The 24,081-nt window shown below is 47.3% G+C and overlaps 1 protein-coding gene across 4 annotated transcripts; it reads left to right on the top strand.

Moving 5' to 3' along the window:
• The first annotated feature begins 332 nt into the window (after positions 1 to 332).
• On the top strand, positions 333 to 22,526 carry MED10 (mediator complex subunit 10). 4 transcript variants are annotated; one of them, XR_004030394.1, is made up of 7 exons: positions 348 to 564; positions 1,701 to 1,784; positions 4,534 to 4,636; positions 15,580 to 15,668; positions 16,512 to 16,769; positions 18,664 to 18,744; positions 22,114 to 22,526. XR_004030394.1 is itself a non-coding variant. In XM_030813899.1 (5 exons), exons 1-5 carry the CDS (start codon positions 443 to 445, stop codon positions 16,525 to 16,527), a joined length of 414 nt encoding a protein of 137 aa, XP_030669759.1. In that variant the 5' UTR covers positions 348 to 442; the 3' UTR covers positions 16,528 to 17,140. The 4 variants fall into 4 exon arrangements, 2 of the variants coding, with proteins under 2 accessions (XP_003263266.1, XP_030669759.1); XR_004030395.1 differs by lacking the exon at positions 18,664 to 18,744; XM_030813899.1 differs by lacking the exons at positions 18,664 to 18,744; positions 22,114 to 22,526 and having other exon boundaries at positions 16,512 to 17,140.
• The last annotated feature ends 1,555 nt before the right edge of the window (positions 22,527 to 24,081 follow it).

The raw sequence follows: 24,081 nt of genomic DNA, 5'->3' as shown, positions 1-24,081 counted from the left end.
AGAGGAAAGGAGGCAGGTCGGCGCTGATCCCAAGGGCTCTGGTAGAGGGGCAGGGAGACTACCGTTATTGGTCCTTCATGCAAACTTTAGGATTTCCATCCATTGTGTATTGCTTGAAGATGCTGCATTGCACCAAGTCTTCAACTTCTCCCATGACCGAGACAGGTCTGATGTGAGTGCAAGCAGTTAGTACTCGCCCAGCTGCGTGCCGAGGCCTCCTCCAGAATCCAGACCGCGTCTCCGAAAGCCCGCCCCGCCCCGCCCCGCCCCGCCCCCAACACGCCCGTCCCGATAACCAGGCTCCGCCTCCAAGAGCTCTCCCGCGCGCCCCTAGAGGAAACGGAAGTCGTATCTGTCCGGACGGAAGCAGGAAGCAGGAGCGTAGGGCCGCGCTTGCGGCGCTGCTGGCTGAAGCTGTGTGGGTGGGGGTCGGGCCGAGGCGATGGCAGAGAAGTTTGACCACCTGGAGGAGCACCTGGAGAAGTTCGTGGAGAACATTCGGCAGCTCGGCATCATCGTCAGTGACTTCCAGCCCAGCAGCCAGGCCGGGCTCAACCAAAAGCTGTGAGTGGCGGCCCGAGGCTGCCGGGGTCTCCCCAGGGCCTGGCCGGGAAGTGCGTGCTCGGGGAGCGGGGATCTAGGGAGCCCGACCGGAGCCTGACCGCTGCTCGTGCCCCGCCAGCCCTCTGGTCTGGTCCCGGAGCTCGGGGCGCCTTTCCCGGCTGTGTTCAGAGGGCGGGGCCCGCGCTCCCGCCTGTTGCCAACCGCCTCCTTCCCAATTTGCGTTAGAGGAACCTGTTTGAGGCCCCTGTGGAGACGTCATCATGGCCCGATGATATACTTTCCGTTTCCCTATCAAGGGAATCATGCTTTCTCTTCTAGCGTATCCCCTCTCATGTGTAACCCCCTCCCAGCCTTTTCCTCCTGGAGCCCTTCTGGGAATTCAGTCTCTGTCTCCAGAGGGGAGGCTGGCTCCACAGTGGGTGCACGCCCTAAACTAGGCCTCAGAAGGGGAGGCTCCGAAGCCACCTGCTGCATAGGCCTGACAGTGGAGGAACTAGGCGGGAGGTGGTGCTGAGAAAGGCTGCAGAATGTTTATTATTATTATTTCCTGGCAACAGCCTTGTGCTGTTCATGTTGCTAGGCCCTGGGATGGAGAAAAGGCAAATACAAGTACAGCACTTTCGAGAAGGGCTTTATATGGGGCACGGACATAGAAAATGTTGCAGCAGAGGTTCCATACCGAGTGCTGTGGGAATAGCCAGGCCAGCCTGGTGGTGTAGGAAGGCTCCAGAGAGGAGAGGAAGCTAAACCAGACAGTATGGCTTTCTTTCCCTCAGACTTTGAGTATAGTCCGCTGCCTCATGTGTTCGCTGAAACCGCACACACGGTCATATGCACAGTCAGGTAATTGTTTTTGAGAGAAGGTTCATATTTTTCATCAGGTTCCCTCTCCATCCCCCTTACTGGCAATTTCTAGTTGAGAAGGAAAGTAACAAATATTTAAGGGTATTTTGTAACTCTAGCGGTGTCCTAGGAATCTTGTAGCTAACCAAAGAGGTAAGAGCCATGTGTAACCCGCACAGCTGTGAGGAGAACGAACTTGCGTGGAGCCCCAGTTGGCTGGGTAGCTCTGTGGGTGGTGCTTATACTGTCAAGTGAGAGTAACCAGATGCCTGTGTGTTTGCCTTTCCCCCCAGGAATTTTATTGTTACTGGCTTACAGGATATTGATAAGTGCAGACAGCAGCTTCATGATATTACCGTACCGTTAGAAGTTTTTGAGTAAGTAACATTCTTGATATTCGTCTTGGGTATAAATCTTGTTCAGTTATGGTGTGGTATCGTGACTTCTTCATCACTGACATTTGAGTGCCTGCTGTGTGGTAGGCACAGCCTGGGTGCTGGGGATGTACCGGTGGAAAAAAAATAGACAAAAATACCTGCCCTCATGGAACTTATGTTCTAATGGGATTACAAAACTAAAAAAAAAAAAAAAAAAAAAAAAAAAAAAGAATCTCCTTAATATTCTATTGTTGAAAAAAAGTTACATGTAAATAAAAGCTTATTAAATATATGAAATACGTCATAGGTTCTCAAAGTCCTGCTTACGCTAAAGAACAGCCACAAAACTTCCTTTTTTCCTTAAGAGGTGAAAAGTCCTACGAGGGCTATATTGTAAATTTTTAAAAAATGGCAGCCAGAAGCAACCTGAAAAGCAATCTGGTCTGATGTTCCCAAACTGCCCGTGGAGTGCTAGTTCTGAGAGATGAAAGTATCTGTTCTGTCAAAGGAGGAAAGAAAGGGTTCTTATTCCAAGCATGTTTGGGGAGGCTGCTCACTGTTTTCTATGGAGAGTTGTGTGCACCTATCTTAGTAATAGTCCTGAGAACACATACAGGAATAAGCTTTTAGATTTTCAAAATCCAGGTTTTCTCGCATTGATTTGGTCACATCTCTGATTTCGCACATGAAAGACCTGATAAGTAACTCCAATAGGTTGTTTACCTAGTAAGTGTCAGAGTTAAGATGAAACCCCCGGACTCATACTTTATTGACCAGTGCAAAGCAGCCTCTCCGTGATGGTACTGGCTTGGAACAGCAAGAACATTCTAGTATTTCTTGCAGCAAAACTGCAAATGTAAATCACTAGATTTCCTTAGGCAGTAAAGGGAAAGAGTTATGGCTGTTTTCCATCCCAAAAGGTCAGAGATACCAGTTCTAGCTATAGTGCAGCAGCTGCCTACAAAGTCAGGACACAGAGGTGGTTTTGGTCTCTGATCTTCTGTTCACCTGCTGATGACTTTGCCCCGTATTCCTTACCTGTGCTCAGTGGGCACCACTGAGGTCTGTGACTTCAGGTGGGATGAAGGTCTTGCACCTGAGACAGCTCCAGACTCGGCTTTGGCTTTCTCAGTCCAGAAATACAGAGCGTCCTCCTTTGTGCTCTTCTGATTATGAATGCAGGGGATGCATATAGTGACAAGTGGCAAGTAACTACTCATGTCCTCTGAAGCAGAACAAATGGAGACTAATGTGAACAGATTGCTTAAGGGCAGAGGGAAGTGCTGGGCACGGGGAAGAGTGAGATTGACCTAGGGTATCAGGAGGAGTATGCCAGTGAACCCTAATACAGAGCAGTGCTGGGAGTTTTATCTGCAAATCGGTGGTTGATGTCTACCCAATGTAGAAGGAATTTCCAGGTCCCAGTGGCCTTTGCAGCGTGTACATTTTCATACACACCAACTGTGTCTTTAGCTAAGATGAAAGCAGCTTGGCCCTTGTCGCCAGGACTTTGTGTGTGGGCAGGAGTGGGTTCACCCTTGGGTCTTCAGAGAACCAAGTCTGAGCAGGATGTCCATGCTATTGAAGAAACGACCGTCAGCTGACATGGTTGACCTTATTCTGTGAGCCTGTCAGGTTTTTCTTGAGAAATGGATAGGTTTTGTTTAGAATTAACCGTAATTTTGCCACATTACATTATTTCAAAAACACTGAAATGAAATAGAATTTCTAGAACTTGTGATGTTTTTATCTTTTGCTATCTATCAAGGCTACTTTTTATACCATTGGTAGTAACCTAATGATATCTTTGTTCTGAAGTGATTATATATTTTTGGCCCCAATTATAAAAAACGAAAGTAGAGTTAGTTTTCAGTTTTTGTTTTTTGTTTTTTAAATAATGAATGATTCAATTTAGTTGAATGGTAAGGATTTCTTTAAGGTACAGAAAAAGGCAGGTGGCCTGCTCTTGGTAAAATATAGGTATTGATCTAGGCAGTATGTTAATTAGATCTTCAGGATACTGAAGATAATTTCTGGGGGAAGTGTTAAAAATTCTAAGTAACAGTTTTATACTGTTTAGAAATAATTGGCCAGAATGTCTCTGTTATATTTAAGTTACTTAGGTGTATTTAGTAAAGTGGTATATCAAGCCCCCTCTTCTTTTTAAAACAATGGAGTGGTTTGTAAAAGGATCTTGGGGTCGTCAGGGCTGGGGCTCTTGTGCTTGTAGTTCTCCTTTCCTTTCCCCTGAAGCTCCTCCACAGAGAAGGGGGGGCTTTGCCAAGCAGCGGGGCTGACCTAGAGTGGGGGCTGCATCGTAGCAGGATCCTCCTGTGTCACCCAGGCCCAGACCCCTGGATCTCATTTGGTTTTTTCTTTTGTCAAGAGTTGCCTTACCATACAAGCTGCTGTAAGGATCAAAAAGGTAATAAATAGCATGAACGAATTTTGAAAAGTGCAAATGCTAAGCAAATGTAAAGTGGTATGGCTTGTGAAGCGTGCTTGGGTTTATAAGTGGTCATTACTTGATTTTATGAGCTGTTCGTATTATCAGAAGTAATGAAATCAGATTAGCTATACTTGTGTAAATGAGGGAATCTTAATTCCCCTGGTTCCTACACTCAGTTTTGTCTAAACAAGGCCATGTGCAGTTATATATACCTGACCTTTTTTCCCCCATATCTTTCAGAAAGCTGTGAGAATAGGTGTCAGTCATAGGAATGCTAATTGAAATGTTTCATGTTTCCAGATACATAGATCAAGGTCGAAACCCCCAGCTCTACACCAAAGAGTGCCTGGAGAGGGCTCTAGCTAAAAATGAGCAAGTAAAAGGCAAGATCGACACCATGAAGGTAAGTCTCTAAGGAGTGTCAGAAATACACGGGGAAGAGATGCCTTCTCTGCGAAATTTGGTTAAGAGACTCATTTTTTTCCATACTTGCTAGAATATTGACTTTCATAACTTTACACGTTGAGATTTCTGAATTGTGTAATAGGCAGTAAGTAAAATTAGATATCAGCTGTGTAATAGCATACAAAACATACACTAATCTTACTCTTAAGGAAATCCAGGGTAATTTTTGTGATGGTAGTTCTCACTGGCTGTGATCATTTTCATTTTTTTAAGATGCGCTTTTATTGCATTGATACTTTCTGTAGTAATTCCTACTGTTGAAGGCTTTCCCTGTAGTCATGGTTCTTTGGTTTAGAGGATTCTTGAATATTGATTTTTCTTTGTCCAGCTTCTGACCTCCAAACTTCTTTTTACCATATCCACTGTCAATGAAATTCTCCAGATCACTTAGTTTTTCTTTACCTTGATGAGATGTAGAGAACTCTCTGCACTTGAACATGAAATATATAATTTTTCCTTAAATTGACTCAAATGTAGTTCAAATTGGTGTTTTGTTTCTTTATTTGGACTTAATGGCCACTCATTTCTGTTGGCGCCATGCAACTGTTGCCATGTGCGGCAGGGACCCCTGCCTGCCTCTCCTCCCAGCTCACAACACGTGCCCCTTCCTCCTCCCGGCCATCCACGCCGGCCTGGATTTCGGTTATGGAATACATCCAGCCCTTTCGTTTGTGTTCTTTTCTCCTGCCATCTTCTCCACCTGGAGCTCTTCCATGTTCTCTTTGCACAAGCGACTCTGTCCTTCCAGTTTCAGATGATTTCACCTCCTCAAAGAGGCCTTTGGGACCAGCCTTTTCTAAAGCTTTCCTTGAGAGTGCTGGTCAAGATTTACCTTTTAATTTTGTTTTTTCTGTTTGTTCTGTCTCCTCTGCCGGCTGCTTGAGCTCCAGGATCACAGAGGATGTGAGTGTTGTGTTCCTACTGATGCCTGGTGCCAGACTGGGACACGTGTGCTCAGCCATGGCTAATGTGCGCAGGCAGGGATGGTCACACAGTGGCCTCTTGGCGCTCTGGCCGAGTGGGAGGAGCAAGGGGAGGAGCTGTCAGAAGGAGACCTGCCTGGTCACAGGGCTTTCAGAATCCCATCCAGGTGATCCCCTCCTGGTGGTAAACAGGACACCTCAGAAGTGGTGTTTTGTCGTAGTTGTTCTTACGGCGCCCACAGCCTCATCTCTGTTTTGTCCATTTGGGATTGAGGAGTTGTTGAGTCCATTGTCACCTTCAGAGCCAGTGCACTCCTTATCAATAGCGAGGGCTGCTGGTTTTGATTGTTCCATTTCGCTTGGTAAAGCTGAGTGAGAATTATATTGGCCAGCAGAAATGTCTCTCTCCATGTGAACACAGCCACTGGGCCACCAGGGACGTGGCTTACAGTTCCAGCAGGCTCCTGTCACACCGGTGCCTTTGGGCAGTACAGAATTGTGCTGCTGGTGATAACGTCCGGGGCTGTGCAGTGTCGCTTCCTTTTGCATATGTTGCCATTGGTGTCATTTCCTCTGAGATCAGTGGAAGTCTCAGGTCAGTCCTGTGGCCCTGTATTGCTTAGTGGGCCATGTGTTTAAACTTCCAAAAGGCATATTTTAAATAGTTATTGGAGTGTTGATGTGAAGAGCTCCTTTGATAATGTATTTTCTTTGTAGAAATTTAAAAGCCTGTTGATTCAAGAACTTTCTAAAGTATTTCCAGAAGACATGGCTAAGTATCGAAGCATCCGGGGGGAGGATCACCCGCCTTCTTAACCAGCTCACCCTTCCCGTTTGAAGATCCCCCCGTGACTGTGATGCGGCGTGAGGCCGGGACTGCGAGCGCTCACGCCACCTTCCTGCTGTGGTGGGATTGGGTCCTGGACACACCCCTCAGCCACTCTGTCCTCATTGTTTGGCCTCATGGGACGGAGGGGCTGGAGGAGAGGCGGAGCTGTGCCCCAGCTGTTCCAGCAGCTTGTCCGGCGTCAACTGGCTTTCAGAGTGCTGACCCCTCGACACTGTAGGGATCATTCTCTCTGCAAGCAGATGAGGCGCAGGAAAATAGGCTTGGAAATGTTAAATATGATGGGTAAATTAAAAGTTTTACAACATTCTACCTAATATTTTTCTTTTAATGTACTCTTTCTGTTCTATTTTATTATGGTGTCAGAAAGCTAAAACGACTAGGAAAAAGTTTTTTAAAAAAAGAGAAATCGGTTTAATGTAGGAAGTACTTAATTGGTATTATATTTTACATTTTCAAGTATAGTGCATAAAGAATGTTTTAAATGTAACTGTTTTCATGGATTTCAATTAGATATGCGTATAATAAACTAAGTATGTGGCTTATTCCATGTAATTATTTTTGTAATATTTTTATAATATAGTACAATGTGTCTTGCAAACAGTTAATTATTACTTTCCCAGAGGGTTGGTAATATTCATAAGAAAATTTGTTCTCCAGGCATTTAGGCAGGAAAAGCTAAAGCAAAATGCAGAATTCCAATTTTTTCTACCAACCCTTTCCTAGGGGCCATAGTACACCAATTTATTGACACGCTGGAAAGACGCCCGGCAGGGCTGTGTTTCAGCTTCAGTGTGCTTACAGATCCCGAGGGGATTCGGTGAACCTGCAGGTTCGGATTCACACATCCATTGGGCCTTGCAAACTGCGTTTCTCATGAACTGCAGGTGGCGCTGTTTCTGTGATCTGTGGGCCACCCTTGGAGTGGAGGCCCTAGTGCGGCCTGTGCTGAGGTTGACCTGTAGACCCCTGTGTCCGAATGGCCTGGGCAGGCTTGTTAGTAAGGTAGCGCTCCAGTTCAGACCTGTTGAGCCGCAGGCTTTAGGATGGGCCCTGGGAATCAGCATTAATTTGCCTCCTACGAATGATCCTGAACCAACCTGGATCTAGCCAGGGCTGCTGGAGTAAAACACCACATTCTGGGTGGTTTAAACAACAAACATGTATTTTCCCATAGTTCTGGAGGCTGGAAGTACAAGCTCACGGTGCTGCAGGGTGGGTTTCCCCCGAGGCCTCACTGGCTTGCAGACCTGCTCGCTTTGACCTCACATGGTCGTTCCTCTGTGTGTGTCACAGCCCTGGTGTCTCTTCTGTGTGTCCTAACCTCTTTAGAATCTAAGAACACCAGTTAGATGGTATTAGGACCCACCCGAAGGACCCATTTTTAACTTACTTCTTTGAAGACTGTCTCCAAATACAGTTGCATTCTCAGGTCCTGGGGTTAGGGCTTTGACACTGGGGTTTTGGGGGGGATGCAACTCAGTCCAGAATACTCCCCAGGAGGGTTGTATTTACCAAGAGTCAGGGGCCAGGCTCCTTAGGAAGCTGGTCCCTCGCTAGCAGTTCTGTTCTCTCCAAAACAGCACCAGAAAAGGACTCCTACCCCTACCAAGGGGAAGAATTTCTGCTAGAGTAGAGGAGGCTCCTGTCTGGCAGGTTCAGGTGCCTGAATCGCTGTTCCGCCTTGTTTTTCCGGCATCAGGATGCTGACTTTTGGCTGCTGCACGAGGGCCATATGGGCACGCGGCTCGCTGGGCTCTTCCCACACACTTCACCTGCATCAACTCACCTGGCCTTCACCAGCTCTGTGAGGTCTGGCTTTCTTTATATTACTGATGTTGAAGCTGGGGCACCAGGGCTTAACATGCCTGAATCCCTGCAGCTTCGCCTCCCTCTGTGCTGGTTCCAGGTGGTTCCAAGGTGTCCACAGTCCTCTCTTCCTGGGCTCTGAAACATGGAGGATGTGCCGGCAGTAGGGGCTGTTGTACATATCCTGGGACTGAGTTAATCGGGTGGCCTCAAGCTGTTTTAATCTTGGTGTCTGAGCCTTGGCAAGAGAGGGTGACCGTCAGCTAGAGATGCATATCTGGTAGCCCTGAAAACAGCCCCACAGCATGACAAGTCTGCTGGCCTAGGCCCAGCAGGGGCAGTGTAGCTGTCACACATTATTCTGGAATATTCACCAGTCTTTTTTTGAGTAAAGGTTTGGGTATATGGATGCACTGCCTTGGAACTCCTAACTCTCATCAGTGTGTCTGATGACACCACCACAGTGGGTCCCCAGGCAGTGAATAGGTGTTGGAGCCTCTCGCTATGACAGGCCACATGCCCCTTAATTCCACGGGAAGGTCTCGTTTTTCCACTCCACCTGCCATTACCGTTAGTTGCAAGTGCCCATCACTTTCAAATCCTCTGACTTGCTGAGGAATCTGCTTAGCTCGGAATTGATGTCAGTGTGAGAGCGCTGGAGGGTTGCAGGCCGCGTTTGACACTCGGCGAGGCATGCTGTGACTGTCACTGACACTGTCTTCCAGGGCTCTCCACCTGGAGGAGCTTGGGTTCAGCTGCACACACCTGGCTGGTCCTTCATTCCTTCTTCTCAAAGACCTCATTTTGGTTAAAAGAATGATTGCGAGAGCCATCCTGGGGCGGTATCAACCATTTCGATCAGCTTTTTCACATCACCCCTGCCCATTGCCACTCAGTTCGTTCCAATCCCTGCCTTGCTTCTGTCCTCTTCTTCCCCACCCCTTTCTTCCTCCAGACACAGGTCAGGCAAACAGCCCCAGGGCCCACTGATTTTTGTTATGCCCAAGGACACCACTGAACCACCACGAGGCAGGTACGGACTCAAACAGGGCCTGAGCCTGTATCACTGTTTTAAATAATCTGTGCTGCCTCTGTGGGTCAGAATGAAAAAGCAAAAATTAAGCCCCACCTTTACACAGAACTAGAACATTCTTTATGTTTTTGGGTGTACAATCAGAAGGGTTCATTACAGAAAACTGAAAAATAGAGCTACAAAAGTCTCCACATTTCTGCCCAAATTGTTACTATTGTGATTTTCATCCATCTAGATGTTCTTCTCTTGCACAGATGTGCACACACACTGAACAACTAGATGTGGAATTATTACTATACTATGAGTTGGTAACCTTTATTCTTTTAACAGGATGCCATGAAATCTGGGCAACTCAGTAAACTTCCTCTCACATAATTTTAATATTTAGTGTTCCATTAATATGTGAATAGCAGATGTGTTGTTATTTACGTGCTGGACACAGGTTAAGCACTTTCCATGCATTGCCTCAATTCCCACAGTAAATCAGTGAGGTTCACAGATGAGGGACCTGAGGTGCCTGCTCAGGTCACCCAGCGAACGAGCGGGAGAGCTGGGCCTGTGCCTGCCACGTCACAAGACTCTGTGGCTCTCCTGGGCTTAGTTCATCAGCTCCCATTGGGTACCTGTGTGCTTCACAGTTCTTCACTAATATGAAGTTAGTATCTTTGACCATACATCTTCCACTTGTTCAGTTCTTATTTAGGGTAAATTCCTGGAAGTTGAGCTATTGGAGTTACACTTGATGAGGATTGTGATACCACCTGTCTCTATTGTGCTCAAGTCCTGAAATAACCAGGTGTTAGTTACAAGGGGAAGCGCTCATCTTTGGGGAATATCAGTAATGTCACTGAGTAGTTTATCAATTTTCTGTGTTCTTTTTTTATTTCCATTGTTTGAATCCTATCAAATGTATATGAGTGCCTTATTAAAATATTTCTACAGTCAGTGACAATACAGGTGCTGGCTACAAACGAGGTCACATGTTTACCCTGTATAGCCAGGTGAGCCTGCTGTGTTTCCTGCCACTCACCTGCACAGAATTGACCCATCTGTCCAAGTGACAGAGGTGCCATTGCCCCAAGGGAGTTCGACAATATACAGTCCTTGGTCCTGTCAAGACTCAGGTGACGTTAGGTGGCAGATGTACCACTTCTTAAACTTTTTAAATGTATCACAAACCTAAGAAGTTACAAAGGAAAAGATCGACACATTTGGCTGTATAGCTGTTAGAAAAAAATAAATAACATAAGGCTAAAAACACCATAAACTCAAAAGGCAAAAAAGCTAAGAAAGATCTTTTTTTTTTTTTTTTTCAGTAGAGACAGGGTGTCACTCTGGTCCAGGTTGGAGTGCAGTGGCACAATCATAGCTCACTGTAATCTTGAATTCCTGGGCCCAAGGGATCCTCCCACTTCAGCCTCCTGAGTAGCTGGGACTATAGGTGTGCACTACCATGCCCGGCTAATGTTTTTTATTTTCATTTGTAAGGATGAGGTCTCACTATATTGCCCAGGCTAGTCTCAATCTCCTGGCCTCAAGTGATCCTCCCTCCTTGGCCTCCCAAAATGCTGAGATTGTAAGTGTGAGCCACTGAGCCCAGTTATAATACTTACACCTATCACAAGGAACTTAATAACTACTATGCAGAGCTCTTTCACAAACAAGAAAACCCAGCAGAAGAATAGGCAGGTGTTAATTTTTACATCGTTTATAAAGGAAAAAAGGCAATAACTTGAATGTCCATTAATAATGGCTTAGATAAATCATGCTTTATCCACTTGCTGGATAACTGTGCTATGACTAACATGAATGAAGGAATGAAGGTCTGTATGCATTGATACAGAAAGATGGACAAATATGTAATTACAAAACATGTTTATTCAATCAACATTAGCTGAGGGTTGACCTTGTCCAAGCTCTATCTGAATAAGTTTCTCCAAAGCAGACTTCTGCCTACTCATGGCAGAACCACCAAGGAGCTTATGAAAATGCTGAATCCAGGCCCCATTCCAACCAGCACAGCTTCCGGAGAGCCCTCTCTTTCCTTGACTTCTAAACAGCATGCTCCAGCAGAGGTTCAGGTTTGGGTTCCTCGAGGCATCTTTCCCTACCCACCCTCTCCCTGGGCAAGCTCCTCTGTGCCCTGGCACCAGTTACTATCTTGTGCTGAGATTCCAGGTTTATAGCCCAGCCTAACTGAGTCCTACACTTCTGCAACCCAACTTCCATTTTTTTTTCCCTCTCTCTATTCCCCAGGAACCTCACACTCAGTGTCTCTCAAATTACACAGATACCTTTCCCACCCAAGTCTCCCTTTGTGTCTGCCTCAGAAAGTGGCATGAACTTTTAGCTGGTCATATCATCTTTGCCTCCTTTCTGTCCCTCCCTCTTCTCCTGCCCTGGTATCATTGCCGTCGCTAAGTCTCCTAAATATCCCATTTCCTTGATTTTATTTATTTATTTTCACTCCAGTCATATTCATATTTCATCCTCTCAGTCCACCACACCTCCACATAACTCATCTCTTTCCTGGTTCACCTGTGCCCATCTTTCAGGTTGCAGTGTAAAAGTCATTTCTGTTATCTCACCTTCTCTGACACCTCAGACCAGTGCTGGTCTGTTTGTCAAACTCTCCTTTGACATCCAATAAGTGTCAAAGGTAACTCAGAGTTACAGAGGAAGTATCTGACCTTCAACCCTGTAATCTCCTCAAGAGTCTGGACCACACCAGCCTTGTCCACTACTATACCCTGCACTTATCACAGTGACTGAGACGTAATGGGTACATATCAATTATTAAACCAATGAATGAGCAAACTGATGTATGCATTTGGCCTCAAATTCTATAACACAAGTAAGTCTGGGTGTTTAAAGAGCCAGAAGCAGTGTTTGTCTTCTTCCTTGTACCAAAAGATTCTCTTCTGTGTTTTTGGAAGAAAAATAACTAAATGACACAAAAAGAAAACAAATGACATGACTTGGTGATAAGGAAGAAATACTGTGGGTGGCACTGGGAGTCACACAGCTGAGAAAGCTGGAATTTTTGCAGATGGCCCTGGCATACACACGCTGCAGCAGAACTCTGGGGGTGCAGATCCTCTGAGGGTAGGACGGGCTGCAGTGTGCGGGACCACCAGGCCATGGGGCAGGAGTGGTGCGTGCATAGGTGGCTGCCGGCAGGAGGCGGGAGAATTTCTGTGTCCCCAGCAGTGTCGCAGGAAGCCCCTGAGGACACTGCCAGAGGAAGACTTGAACTTCCTCATTTCCCAGGTGGAGGTCAGTGTCCCCTTCCTGAGCTGGTAAGTGCAGGTTCTCCACAGACATAAGCTCCAGCTTGTCATTCATACACACACAGTCTCAAAACCACACACATACTGGGCGGTTTGTTTTTGGGAAGTGCATGGCAAACAGAGATGGGATGCACGTGCCCGTGTAATTTTAAACACATTGGAAAGATAGAGGAGGCCAGTTCTAATTTGAGGACTGTCTGGCTGCAGTGATTTATCGTACACAGACCTGAAGCGTCACCACACTGCCGTGTTGGCACAGATGCAGATGGCATCGTTCTCACGAGTTTTTTGGAGAATAGAGCCCTCTGAAGTATGAATTCCCTGCTTACAAGCAGGCTGAATGGCATAGCAGTTCCATCACCAAGCCAATTACTAATCCAGGTGTTTTGCAGGCGGAACATTATTATTTTGAATAAACTCGATAGCAAATTTTTAGTATCAACATAAACCCAGCCTTCCAGGGGCTGGCTGACTGGCCACGGGCGTGTGGCCCATCAGGGAGGGGCCGGGTGTCCAGCAGCATCCTGTGACTCACAGTCCTGTGCTCCATCCACTTTGATACTGGAAGGCTTGCACACACCATGTGTACTCAAATGCTGCAGCTGAGACTTAAAAAAAGATTCCTCCAAAATAGTCATGAAGTCTGTGTAGTTTGAGGTCCCCAAGCTGACCCATCTGGGGGTGTTCTCTTAGCTGGGTGGACACAGCTGGGGACCCAGCTCCTCCATCCCTCTCTGGAGCCCTGTCAAAGCCCAGGTCTGCTAGGCAGTGTCCCTGAGGTTGCCCTGATGATCCTGCCGTTTGAGGCTTGGCCTCATCACAGGGCTTAGCTCTGGAGGCAGATGTAGCAGCTTCGATGGCGCCACTGCAGAGGGCAGTGCCAGCTGCCATTATCCTTGGGAGCCCAAGACCAGCATCTCCAACTCTGTGGAGAGACCCTGGCGCTGTTCCACAGTAAGAGGTGTTGATCACTGACTCTGGATCGGGCACCGTGCACAGGTTTGAGGGATGGTACCTCGTTTATCCCCAGACCCACTCCACTCACAGAGGGGAGCCAGGGTCGCAAACAGGGAAGGGGCATCTCCAGGGTCACGCATGCGGTAGGCCAACTGCAGCCGGGATTTTGCTGGAAGGGGGCGTCTGCTGCTCAGACTGCCTTTGGTCATTCCATCAGACACAATGTGCTAGAGGTGGAGGGGAGAGGGGACTGAGGGAGACGGGGAAGGTGACTCGCCTCGTGCTGGGTGGGCTGTGCTGTGTGTGCTGGTCTCACCTTCAGCTTGCAGGAGCTCTGAGCATGTCACACCCTGAAATCACTGGGGCTGTACCCATTGCTGGTTAGGGTGAGCAGTGGAATGTATTGGGATGGTTGTTCAGGCAGAGTGTGAGTGGGAACGCAGGTGCCAAGGTGATCAGTAACCCCTGCATGGAAGATGCCATTTCTCCCAGCTGCCAAAGAGCTGCATTAGGAGATTAGGAGCAGGGACCTCAAGGAATCCTGTTTTGGTTCCTGCTCCAGTCCCAGATTCCCAGTTCTGTTTAGAAGGCAGCCTCTAAGTACTAGAGCTAATTCATTTTAATGTAACAATGTATATACACACATATGTGTGTATCCATATGTATGTACTGATGAGCTCCGTGTGCATGCATCTGTGTGTGTGTGTGTGTGTGTGTGTGTGTGTGTGTGTGTGTGTAGTCATCCAGTCTTTTAGGGACTTAGGGATAAGGCAGGGCAATTGGGGAAGTTTGCAGATGGGAGTCTGGACTGGGTTGAATGGTGCTTCCCCCAATATCGTGTCCACCCGAAACCTCAGATTGTGACTTTATTTGTAACTCAAGTTTTTGCTGATGTAGCCAGTTAAGTTAAAACGAGGTCATACTGGATTAGGGTAAACCCTAAGTCTAATGACTTGTGTTCTTATAAGAGAAAATAGAGACACACAGGAGAGCATGCCAGGTGAGGACACTGGCCGATCGAACTGATGCACCTGCAAGCCAAGGCACCCCAAGGAGCTCCAGGGTCACCAGAAGCTGCAAGAATCCAGGAGGACCCTGCCCTGGGGCCTTCCAAGAGAGCACAGCTCTGCTGACACCTTAGTTTCAGACTTTTCCCCTCTAGAACCATGAGAGACTAAATTTCTGTTCTTTTTAGCCACTCAGCTTGTGATGATTTGTTACAGCATCCCTAGGAAAATCATATAAGAGCCCAAGAATGGATGAGACGGGGGATGGTACAAAAGGCACACACGCTGTAGAGAGCTGCAGCCCTGGGGGATTTGGACACCATTGTGATAAGCAGGTGCTTACTGAAGTGTTCAGCTCAGACACAGCCCGGCCCTGGCAGCCCAGGTGCATGACCTGGGAGGTGGCTCCCAGCAAGCTCCCAGGCCCAGGACCCCCTTGCTCAGCCCATGGCCAGATATTGGACCTCTCAGTAATTGGCTGTGCTGCGTGCTGAATCACCAGCCCCTCTTTCACTTCCCACCATGATTTGGCAGCTTCCCGCCCTGGTTGGGGGGCTCCCCACGTAGGTCTTACCTGGTTTGGCTGGGTTCCTGAGGCCTGACCTGTCTGCAGCTCAAAGTGATGCTTGATGGTGGAGACCCTGTGCTGCAGCCTGTGGTCCCGGCTGGGCAGGGAGAACTGGCAGGCGTCAGTTTATGGCCCAATTTGGCCTCTTCCTTGCTGTATGGCCTGGTGGCTTCTCTCAGCTGGGGGCACTTCTAGAGTAGGGAGAACCACCTCCCAGTGTTGATAGAAGGAAAGCATGTGCTTACACGTTTACTCTCTGTGGTGCCGGGGATGTGGTAAGTAATTGATCAGCCAATCAATAGCAATCAGTCAGTAAAGGGTCACTTTGGTTATTCCTGTCTTTATTTTACTGTTCGATTGCTAGTCTTGGTTCCCAGAGCAACTGTCTAATTTTTTTTCCTTTTTTTTTGCACATTGCATCTTCCAACATGTCTGCCGGATCTTTAGCCCTGGTTCCACGAAGATGGGGATGAGGATGGTGACGTTGAGAAGTCTCCCTGGTACAGAACAGCATGCTTAGATGAGCTCATGCTCAGGTCAGTTTATTATTTTCTTTCAGACATATAGAGAAAGGAGACAGATTGGCTATTACCTCGATGTGGGTACGGACCAATTGAGGTCACAAGATCCCCGTAGCTGCGGTCTTCACAGCAGAGCCGTTATGATCATGAGAGCAGGAAGGAGGTCGGCTTCACCCTGCAGCTGAGCATGAAGAGGAAATTTGGAACAGAGGCTGGGAAAACAAGGGATACACTGGCGGAATATTTATTTCTAGCTTTATTTATAGCACCCTTTGCTCAGAATCAGAAATCAGCAAAGCAGCAGAGAGGTGGGGCTGCCCCTTGAGTACCGGTTGTAGCTGGGGCTTCTCTGGTGCTCAGGCAGTCACATGTCCCTTTGTTTTCCTTCATGGCCCTGCCCTCTTCTGCTCGGCACTGGGTCTGCTTGCCTCTCCTTCTGCAGTTGGCTCCTTGGGGTTTTGTGACCACGTTACATTCTACAAAGCCATTTACTGCCCAGCAATTAAGGCAGTCCTGTAGGAGGGAGGCTGACTGCTAGGTTCCCTCCCTCAGGGGGCTTTTCTGCCTTTGCATTTCTGTTGGGGAAGAGTGTTTCCACTTGGGCTTGTGCTAGGATTTTTCACGATGGATTAAAAAGCATCTGTTTTTCCACTATCGTTGAAGTTTTCCAGGTTTTTTTAGGAGTGAGCAATCTTATACAGGATAATAACGTCCATCATACCTTAAAATTTTAAAAATAATTTTACATAACTTATCTTCCTTAATTTAAATATGCACCAAAAATAATTATAAATGTATATTTATACATATGTGTTGTATTTTATTTTAATTACGATTGTCCTTTACTGTTTCATGTAGGTTTGCTGCAAATTAGCAAAGGTTCAGCTAAGAGTCAGATGCAAACATAGAAATTAATTTTTCTTCTGCAACAGCAATGCTAAGCTGTCTGCCCAGACCGTGGTAGCTCCTCGCAGGCATCAACCAGGACTCAAGCTCACCTGTCTGCTCTGCCATCCTCAGCACGGACTCTGTCCTCACATTACAAGATGGCTGCTGCACCTCCAGGCATCATGTTTGCATTCCAGGCAGGAATAACGTAGAAGAGGGAGGGCAAAGGTCAGTGGGCAAAAAGATTTCTCCTGTGGAAGCTTTGCCATTTTATTCTGGAAGGGCTGTCTTTCTCATGGACTTCTGCTCACATCTCATGGACAAGAACACTATTGCACAGCCCCCCTGATTACGAGGGAGTCGAGTGATCTTAGGTTTAGCTCTTACAGTCCTTAGAACAGAGGCAGGCAGGGCAGAGAACAGAGGCAGGCAGGGGCAGAGGGGACCAACAGGGAGTGGGAGCTCTCAGGCAGCCGGCGGGGCCTGCTGTGGCACCTTCAGGATGAGGACAGCCTGGATTTCCATTCACTGCGTGCTCATGTTGGCCCTTCCCTGTAGAAACTTACTTTGTAGGAGTGACTTAAGGCTAAAAATTGAATTTCATGTAAGTAAATTTAAACCCCAGATGTGTCATTGTGAGTTTTCAAGTTTAGTTTATCTGATGAGCGCAAGGCCCAGCATTGCGCCTCACTGTCTAGACCGAGTTTGGAATAAGAAGCAGCAGCCATCCACGCGGGGCCGTCTGCAGGCTCCCTCTGGGAGTGCTGAGGAATGACATGGATGGTGACAGTGTTCACCAGAGGTTGCGTCCGGGAGCTGCAGATGAGCGGCTTTGTCCATGGCCCTGCCCACATCCACGGCTGCTGCCTCCCTGGCTGGCTTCACCGTTGCCCCTGCCTAGAGTAGTCTCAAGTCAGGGCGTAGATGCTGGAGGGACCAAGGTACATAATCCAACTGGAAAAGCAAGCAGGAGTCTTTCCGATTCTCCAGGTGGGAGGATTCCCGAGTCTCGAGCTGGAGTCCTGGGAGGCACAGCTATTGTCAGGTGCTACCTGCAGCCACGGGTGGATGGGTCGGGGAAGCAGGGCCTCCTCTGCCTGCAGTGGCTGCAGGACTCATCACCCTCTTTAACGAGTCACCCTCCTTTAACGAGGAGGCATCACCCTCTTTAACGCATCACACCTAGTTTATTTTCACCTTTTCATCTGCCATCGTCTGTTCCTAACTTCCTGTTCCTCTTCTCAAGGCTGGGGGAGGTGGCTGGATGCAAAGACGGCTCCAGGGCCTGCTGCATCCTGCCTCCTCCTTCCAGCTCTCTCCCCTCTCCTTCCTGCCCAACCTTCCTCTTGAAAATGCCCCGAGCCCTTTTCCTGTGCCTTTTGCAGCCATCTGCCTGCAGAGGGGCTGCTGATGAGGAAGAGATGGTCCCTTCCCTGCCTGCCCTCCCATGCTCACTCTGGGTGTCCACCCCATCAACCCCCCAGGGACCCTTCTTTTTCTCACACGATATGTTGGGGGAAGAGGCACATATTTTAAGGTGCTCTCTGGGCAGTCTCTTTGTGCCCCAGCATTTATTAATTTGCAGCCACACACAGCCTGGAGTGTCAGAGTCCCAAAGGGATGTTAACACAGTTGTCCACTGATTTAATCAAAAGCAGCAGCTGGAGCCTGGGGTGCGGTCGAGTTATGAAATTAAGACACTGTGCAACACACAGGATGGGCCTTTTATGCAAACTGTTGGTCTGACCACTTAAAAGTTTGGGATGAGAGTGAAAATTGAGTGTTCATCCTCAGATGTGTATCATGCCCCACTGTGAAACTAATTGCATTTCAGTAGCACGTGGAGGCCATTATCAATGCTATTATTAATAACCGTTTATTAACTGTGCACAGTGTGCAACCAGAGAGCTTGCTCAGCACAGAGCCCTCCCGTAGAGAAACTGGGCGTACACAGGATCGATTTGGACCTGTTTTTTATTGCTGCTCTTGTTAAGCTTAAATAGTCTTTTGTTTGTACAAATGTTATTTTTGTGCAGCAAGCAAGCAAAAGCAGATAGTGAGTGTACTTAACACTGCTGTTTCACACGCTTGTTTTTCATGGTGAAAAATGTGAATGGTGCAGAGCATTCCAGACCCAGCCTCAGTGTTTCTAACCACGGACATCCTCCCAGGCAAACCAGATGCCTTCTATGCGTATATTCAGGTTTGTGCTCAGAAAAATACATAGAGGATTGCATTATACATACCCTTCAGGGTTTTTCTTTTTTCGTTTAAAATACCTTTGCAAATCTTTGTCAGCAGGGGCGGGCTGGCAGGCCCGTCGGTGGTGCCCATGGCATGGAGGAGCCGCAATGTGCTTAGACTCTATGATGCCAGCAGTGCTGTGGGGTACGCCATTGTTCATTGTCCTGGACTGGCATCTGTGGAGTCCCTTGGGATTAATTTCTTAAGATGGAATTATGCGTACTTAAATGTTGCTAATTATTACCAAACTGTGACCCAAAAAAGTGTCACCAATCAGCCCCTCCCAGAAATGGCACGGGGAAGTGTCTGCTTTGGTTCGTCATGTTTCTGAGCTCCCAGCTCCCTGGCCCCCTCTGCAGAGATCAACCACTAAGGCTGTTCATTGAGTTTATTGAGTGTCCTTCTGGACTTTTTATGTATGCCACATTCATAGGCATGCTTATTGTGTCTCTCCTAATTCTCCTCAATGGTTGTGACATTTTCTCCAAACTGGGGCCTAGGATGGGTGGGTTCACCTGCGCGGTGTGGAGCTTGGAGCCATGGCTGCAGGGAGCTCAGGAAACCAGAGACGGGTCCCCTCCTACCTGTCTGGTGAGATGCCTGCTTTCCTACCAGGACACAGCAGCAGCATCAGTGAGCAAATTGAAAAGAAGAGACTTTTCTTTGTGCAGCCATTAGCAGAGGAAAACAAATACCCAATGTAGGTGTGTTTTGGCGTTGGTAGGGGGATCAAAGAAATGCGTGGATGCACCAGCTAGTGAAATGGGATTTACAAACACAATCACGACTTAGTGACAGGAATACATTAGGAAAAACCCGTCGTTAGGTGATTTTGTTGTTGTGCAAACATCGTAGCATGTACTTAAACACACCTAGATGGTGCAGCCTACTACACACCTAGGCTGTATGGGAGAGCCTCGTGCTCCCAGGCTGCAAACTCATGCAGCAGGTGACTGTGCTGAATGCTGGAAGCAATTGCAACACAGTGGTGAGTATTCGTGTGTTGCAACATAGAAAGGGTATAGCAAAAATACTGTACAAAAGACAAAACATGATGGCTTCCAGCTTCATCCATGTCCTTGCAGAGGACATAATCTTATTCTTTTTTAGGGCTGCATAGTATTCCATGGTGTATATGTGCCACATTTGCTTTATCTAGTCTATCATTGATGGGCATTTGGGTTGGTTCCACTCTTTGCTATTGTAAATAGTGCTGCAATAAACATATGCATGCACATGTATACCTATGTAACAAACCTGCATGTTCTGCACATGTATCCCAGAACTTAAAATAAAAAAAAAAAAGAAAAGAAAATGGTTTACCTGTATAGGGCACTTACTATGAATGGAGCTTGCAGGACTGGAAGTTGCTCTGGGTGAGTCAGGGAGTGAGTGGTGAGTGAATGTGAAGGCCTAGGACATTACTACACACTACTGCAGACTTTATAGACACCAGACACTTAGGCTACATGAAATTTATTAAAAATGTTTCCCTCTTCAATAATATACTAAACTAACTGTACATTTTTAACTTTATAAACTTTGAAATTATTTGTAACTTGACTCTTTTGGAAAAACACTTAGCTTAAAACACAAACTCATTGGATAGCTGTACAAAAATATTTGCTTTCTTTATATCCTTATTCTATAAGCTTTTAAGTTTTTTATTTTTTTTACTTTTTAAATTTTTTTGTTAAAAACTAAGACACAAACACAGGCTAACCTACATTACAGACCTATCAACTAGGCTAACCTACGTGAGCCTAGGCCTACACAGAGTCAGGATCGTCAATATTACTCTCTCCCACCTCCACATCTTGTCCCCCTGGGATGTCCTCAGGGGCAATGACACGCATGGAGCTGTCATCTCCCGTGACAACAGTGCCTCCTTTCAAGATCCTCACCATAGTCACATCTTCTGCCATATCAGGTAGGGTTGATTCTCATCGTAAGAGATTCTGGGAACTAGGTTGTGGATCTATGTTTTAGGGGGCCCCCGTTCAGCCACTACAAACAGATAGAAGGGAAATGAACAGATTCTAAGTACGTAGCTCAGTGAATCGTCACAAATGAAACACACCCAAGCAAACAGGATACAAAGGAACAGCACCTCTCCCACATCCTGCAAGCCCCTCGTGCCTCCTACTTATCCTTAACCTGCATTCCAACAGGACCCACCTCCCACCTCTGAACAGCACAGTTTGGAACCACACATAGACCTAGCCACACCGTGTGCGCTTTTGCGCCTGCTTTTTTTGCTCACCATTATATGTGAGATGAATCCCTTTTGTTGTGTCTAGTTGAAGCTTGTTCATCTTCATTGTCGTCGTATAGCTTTGACTGTGTGAACACACCACAGTCAGGAATCCATTCTACTGTAGGCGGGCACCGGGTTGTTTCTAGTTTTTGGCAACTACAAATCTCGCTTTTGTGATGATGTGTGGATTTATGTCTTTGGGTGCACACACATACTCGCTGCTGTCGTGTGAATGCCCAGGAGCAGGGTTGCTGGGCCATAGGGAGATGCGTTCTCAGCATCAGTAGATGCTGCGAACCCTGTTCTGGAATGGAGGAGTGAACGCTTTCTCAATAGAGATGAGAGCTCATGTTGCACTCCCGTCCATGCTGGGTGCTGCCTTTGTCACGTCAGTGGTTCTCACGTGTGCAGGGTGTTGCATTGCCCTGTGGGAGATATCAACCATTTTTTCATCTGTTTACTGGCCACATGGCTATCCTCTTCTGTGTAGTACCTGTCCAAGTCATTTGCCCATTTCTTTGAATTGTCTGGATTTATTGGATTTTTCTTGTTGATTTGCCCCAGTCCTTTGCCAAATGCGTGTCTTGTGAATGTCTTTTCTGTGGGCTGACTTCCCTCTCAGTGGTGTCTGTTGATTAATAATAGTTCTTATTTTAATGTGGCTCAATGTATCTTTTTTTTTTCCTTTTGTGGTTTTAGTGCTTTTTTTTCTTCTCCCATATTTTCTCAGTTTTATTATTTCACCTTTCATGGTGAGACTTACAATCTATATGGAATTAAATTTGTAAATGTGAGGCCAGAATGGGGGATAGGTATCTATTGCCCCTGATATTTAGATACACATGTGGGACCTCCCGCTGCCTTTTCTCTGTCTCTTGTTGTCTTCATTTCGAGGACTCTCCTTTTCCTGAGTGTTCCAGGGCTGATTTTGTGTGGGTGGCAGTGGGAGGGCAGGAGGAGGAAGAGGGACTGCTGGCTCCTGTGTCTTTATTCCCAGCTCCCTCCCACCCAGTGAACGCTGGTCTGGTGGGCAGCAGACTGGCTCCCTCACTTCCCTTACTTCTCTTCCAGGAAGCCCATCCTGGTCTCCATTCCCTAAAGCTGCTCTCCTGCTTGACTTCAGCCACACCCTTCCGCCACCCTCCTCCTCTGCCTGCTAGCCCTTCGGCTCTCCAGAGAGTGCGGCTCATGGCTTGTCCCCCCATTGATCCTCCTTCACCTCCTGCCTGTGTCTCCCGTGCCTGACGACGAGCTCACCTTCCTGCCTCGCTGTGAGTGCCTGCTCTGCCAGCCCTGCTGATGCCGTGAGTTTCCTCTGCCCTCCGCTGTGCCGCACGGCACAGCCCATCATAGCACTTTGCTTGCCTGGAGGTCTGCGAGCCTTCTCAGGGGAAGGAGGGGGCTTTTCCCCCTTGGCCTCACTGTATTCATTGAATTGCATGAAATTGGATTACTCTCCAGCATTGCCTGAGTCCAGTGTTGAGAGAAAGGTAGGTGAGCTCCATCCATGGGTACAAGGGAAACTCTTTGGAAATGTGTTTGTAGACTACTCTGTCTGATATTTTCATTGGTATTTGGTCCAGCGCTTGCCATAATCCTCTGTGCTCCCTGACACTTTACTGAGCCCAAAGTCCCCCACACTGGGCACCCTAGAAGCGTCATTCCCAATGTGAGTAATGAGCACTTCCAACCCACCAGAGAAATATTGCCCTCAAGATGAAGGGGGAGCCAGGTGTCTGTGGCTAAAGAGACCCTTCCCTGCCCACAGTACCATTTCCATGGCTTTGGGGGGAAAGTATGGGACCATGGCTTGCTCATAGGCTAGGGAAGGTGCTGGGGGCATGGGTCCTTTTGACCCCTTGGTCTCTGACAGTCAGGAGATCTTGACTCCATTCGACACCTGTCCCGGAGGAGGCAGTGCCCTGTCTCCTCCTCTCCCTCTCTAGGTGCCGCTGGTGGGTACGGCAGGCCCCATGGGTGATGCCATCCTGCTCGCCATAGGAGGAGGGGACAAGAGCTGTGCTGCAGCCGTGCTGAGGGTGTGCCGGCTGTGTTGCTGTGGGGTGACCATTCAGGTCCTGCAGAGGAGCGAGGGGCTGTGCCCAGAGACGCCATGATACCCTTTGTCCTCAGAAACTCCCTGGAATGCGATGGCTCAGGTCGGAAATTCTTCCCCCAAAGGAGCCGAAGTGATCACCGGCCGGTATATGAGCACGGTGCATCATTGTGTTCGCTGGGCCTGGGTGTCCTTGCTGACAGACCTCCCTGCTGTTGACCCAGTGACACCCCAACATTGATCCTGTAAAATGAAACCCAGGCAGAACAGCAGCAAGGGCAGCAGCAGCAGCAAGGAGCTTCCTTTGCCTCTTTGTCAGACATGGCCTCCGAGTCTGTCTCCTCCCCTTCCCTCCCTCCCTCCCACCAGTTGCTGATATTATTTTAGGGTTCTAGCCATGAAAGGAGAATAATTTGTAAACAACCAAATCCCATGCCTAAAGAATCATGTTTTCACAGTACAATCATTTCTTTTTGGAGTGAGGGGTTATATATTAAATGGTCAGGATTATTTTGAGACAAAAATGAAGGTTAATGGAATGAAGCTTAGTATTAAATAGCTTGCAGACGTCTTTTTAACCTATGAAATGGTGGTCTGCTTTTACTAGTGGGACAGCGTGACCAGTGTAATGATTTTCAAGCTACATAGACAGGCAACATGCCATGTATAATTGCATAATATGTGAGAAAAATATCCATTTTCCTAGCACTTTATAAGACAAGTGTGTGCAGGTACCAGATTAATGATGTTAGACTGGCTAGTTCTACTTGACATTTTTTTTCTTAAAATTTTAATGTATTGCTTTTCTACGTCTTAACTCTTATAGCCTTGTGTGCGTAATGACTAATCAATTAAATGATACCGCCAAATATTAATATAAATGCTAGGCAAGACGCAAGAATTCCCCAGCGGGTCCATTTTGCTGCCTCTGGTTTAGAAAATCAACTTTGCAGCGGGCGCGATGGTGGTGCCACTGTGATATA

This window comes from Nomascus leucogenys, chromosome 6, assembly GCF_006542625.1.
Source record: "Nomascus leucogenys isolate Asia chromosome 6, Asia_NLE_v1, whole genome shotgun sequence".
Taxonomy (NCBI): domain Eukaryota; kingdom Metazoa; phylum Chordata; class Mammalia; order Primates; family Hylobatidae; genus Nomascus; species Nomascus leucogenys.
Note: the sequence above shows the minus strand (reverse complement) of the source record. Positions and strands in the feature narration are given on the sequence as shown.

What these genes read in the sequence shown, in the direction of transcription:
- MED10 (XM_030813899.1), top strand. Translation starts at nt 443, where the DNA reads ATGGCAGAGAAGTTTGACCACCTGGAGGAGCACCTGGAGAAGTTCGTG. An exon ending in GCCGGGCTCAACCAAAAGCT is followed by an intron (nt 565 to 1,700) that starts GTGAGTGGCGGC and finishes CTTTCCCCCCAG; the next exon opens with GAATTTTATTGTTACTGGCT. An exon ending in GCAAGATCGACACCATGAAG is followed by an intron (nt 4,637 to 15,579) that starts GTAAGTCTCTAA and finishes CCGGATCTTTAG; the next exon opens with CCCTGGTTCCACGAAGATGG.